The sequence below is a fragment of the Rhipicephalus sanguineus genome, unplaced genomic scaffold (genome assembly GCF_013339695.2).
Source record: "Rhipicephalus sanguineus isolate Rsan-2018 unplaced genomic scaffold, BIME_Rsan_1.4 Seq465, whole genome shotgun sequence".
Classification (NCBI taxonomy): Eukaryota; Metazoa; Arthropoda; class Arachnida; order Ixodida; family Ixodidae; genus Rhipicephalus; species Rhipicephalus sanguineus.
Genome location: NW_023615311.1, coordinates 7,014 through 9,673, shown reverse-complemented (window position 1 = coordinate 9,673; position 2,660 = coordinate 7,014). Strand labels below are relative to the sequence as shown.

At 48.0% G+C, this 2,660-nt stretch overlaps 1 protein-coding gene across 1 annotated transcript; it reads right to left on the bottom strand.

Moving 5' to 3' along the window:
* Positions 1 to 371: 371 nt before the first annotated feature.
* LOC119377436 (E3 SUMO-protein ligase ZBED1-like) lies at positions 372 to 1,262 on the bottom strand. Its single transcript, XM_037646908.2, has 2 exons — positions 1,047 to 1,262; positions 372 to 805 (listed from the first exon to the last, which is right to left on the bottom strand). The coding sequence occupies exons 1-2, from the start codon at positions 1,236 to 1,238 to the stop codon at positions 422 to 424; spliced, it is 576 nt and encodes a 191-aa protein (XP_037502836.1). The 5' UTR covers positions 1,239 to 1,262; the 3' UTR covers positions 372 to 421.
* Between the last annotated feature and the right edge of the window lie 1,398 nt (positions 1,263 to 2,660).

The window sequence follows — 2,660 nt, the reverse complement described above, 5'->3', positions numbered from 1 at the left end:
GCCTGTGGCTGCATCATAGAACATTCAGAAGCAGCACGGCATTAAAATAGCCCTTCTGTGTAGGCATGTGCGAACAGTGATTTTTCACTTCGAAGCGAATACGAATCGAATAGTTACCTCGTTCGAATAATTTCGAAGCGAAGCGAATATTTTCGAATCGAAGCGAATACCTGGGAGACAAAGTTCACGAGAGAAAAATTGATAGAATGAACTACGTTACCTTGTTACAATAACCTTTGCTAGCTGTTTCACCCACTAAATATTTTTACCCTTCATAAAAATAGGGGATCAGAAATAGACAGACATTCGACTTTTCATTTTCAAATTTATTAGCACCCACCGCCTTAAGTAATACCCTCATAAGAGGGTCCTTAGGGGTATTCTGAATAAATAAACATAAAGAGATGTCCGGCCAAACATCCTAGCGCATGTTGCTGTGCACGAACACCAACTGTTCAACATGCTCGGGGAGAAGGTGCTCTCTTCGTGCCGTGACAACATTCCCTGTGGTTGAAAACAGCCTCTCACTGGACACTTGAGTAGCTGGCACTGAGAGGTAGAGCCGAGCTATGTTGTAGAGGGATGAGTACTTGGCCTTGCCAATATTTTTCCACCACAGGAAATGATTGTCCAAACGAGGCTGAACAGGTGCATGGAGGTACTCCTCCACCTCCTTCTTCAATCTCTCAGAGCCAGTTGGTGCAGTATTCGAACCAGCCAAAGTTCCAAACACACTCCATACATCACTGCTCGGTGACGCAGCTTCTGCAGATGCACTGCTCACACTTGGCTCCTCTTCATCGTTCTGTTGAGGCAGACTCTTTTCCAAAGCTGTACAGAGCTCACTCTTTAACCATCGTTTCTCGCAAGCGGCATCATAGCACACTGCTTTAAATCGGGGGTCTAGTGCTGTGCTGAGGGAATATGGCACCTGCAATTTAATGTCCCCAAAACCTACACTTGACGGCCCGAAGGAGGTTTCCTGCTAATACAGACTCCTCCCCAGAACTCCGCTATTGCTGGGTGAGGAGCTGCATGCAGTGCACGAGCGGCACCACTTGAGAAAGTGTTGGGTGCTTTTCGGAGCAACTCTCTCTCGTTGCATCATCAATGCATTTAAGGACTGACGTCATAGACGTCATGAGACGCCATTCAGTTGAGGTAAAATCTTCCATTGTGTCCTGTTCGGACAGGTCCAAAGAAATCGGACGACGAAGCTTTAAAAGGCGAGCCATCATTTCGTACTCACTATTCCAACGTGTTACCACGTCCTGTATTATTTCAACGGGTTCTAAGCCCATGCTTGCTTGAAGTTCCTTGAGGCGATTCGTGGCCAGGGAGCTCCTCTTATGGTAGGATACAATTCCACGTGCCATGATGCACAGCTGCTCGAAGTTTAAAGTATCTCACTTTGCACAGTTTATGCACAGTTGCAAGGTGTGCGCAAAGCATTAAGTGCTTAACCATCCTGTTTGGAATGCAGCACCCAGGAAGTTTCTGGCATTGTCAGTTACAATGAAGACTGGTATTCCTTGAGGCAGTCCCCATTCCTCGGCTAAATCAAGGACGACGTTCTCAAGTTTTCAGAAGCATGGCCCTCGGGCATGTGCCGGCATGCAAGATGGTAATTGTGAAGAGTGAACTCTTCATCGAGCAGGTGGCATGTAAACGAGACGTAACAATGCCCAGGCCTAGACGTCGGTTGTGACCGAGTAGCATGGGGTACCATGGTTGAAGTGATGGCGCAGCGCACCTTCAATCCGCTCTTTTTCCTTGGCGTAAAGTTCTGGCTTGACGCTTCTGGAAAACGTAGTCCTCGATGGGACTTTGTACTCTGGCACTGCAGCGTGTATTAAGGCTCCTCGACGATAGAATACAAATGCAAGCCAGCGGCCATGAACTGTGCAACTTTCGTAGTTAGCATTTTTGCGCGCTGACTGTCACCTTCTAAGGTCGGCTTGAAGTAACTGCAGCTCGCTGCACTTGCGTCTGCCGTCTTCGTGCCCGTCGTCTTTTTTGGGCCACTCGCCTTTTTTGAGCATTCGGCGGCACGGAGCTTTTCAAATTGCTTGAATGGGTTAGGGTGACGCTTCAGGTGATTGACGAGGGTGGTTGTAGTGCCTGTAGGTGTTTTAAGGCGCATCTTACACGTGCGGCCGGTCGTGTCACTGGCCCCGCGCTCGAAGAACTCCCAGATGGCACTCCGGAATACCGGTTGCGCCGGCTCGTCCATGGTTGCACTAGGCCAGTCGTGCACGCAATCGAGCAACAGGGCTACCAAACTGTTGTTTTTCCCAAAGTTCATCACTTGCAGCAAAGACACATGCGCCGAGCACGTTCACAAGCGCAAAACAATACACAAAGGGCTATGACAGCTAGGTGTTGCCTGAGCGAATACCTACTACCGCTAAGATATCAGCTTCCTTCATTTTACCGTCCTAAAATAGTTTTACATATCTACTCGATCACTATGCAAGTTTTTCTTTTAGAAGTTTTTGTCGTTGCAAGTCCACCCTCGCGTTAATATCAAATACGCTAGCAAGAAAAAACAAAACCGCGGCGCGCTTAATTTGAGCGGAAAGTGAATTTCAGCAGCTTTGGGATGCGTGGTGGCAACAAGTACACGCGCATCCAAATCCGAATCCATCACAAGTTCGTCT

Excerpts from the sequence above, each read along its gene's own strand:
- LOC119377436 (XM_037646908.2), bottom strand. The coding sequence starts at position 1,238 with ATGATGGCTCGCCTTTTAAAGCTTCGTCGTCCGATTTCTTTGGACCTG. Across the intron at positions 806-1,046 it reads TTTCTCAAGTGGTGCCGCTC|AACGATGAAGAGGAGCCAAG; the intron begins GTGCACTGCATG and ends CTGCCTCAACAG.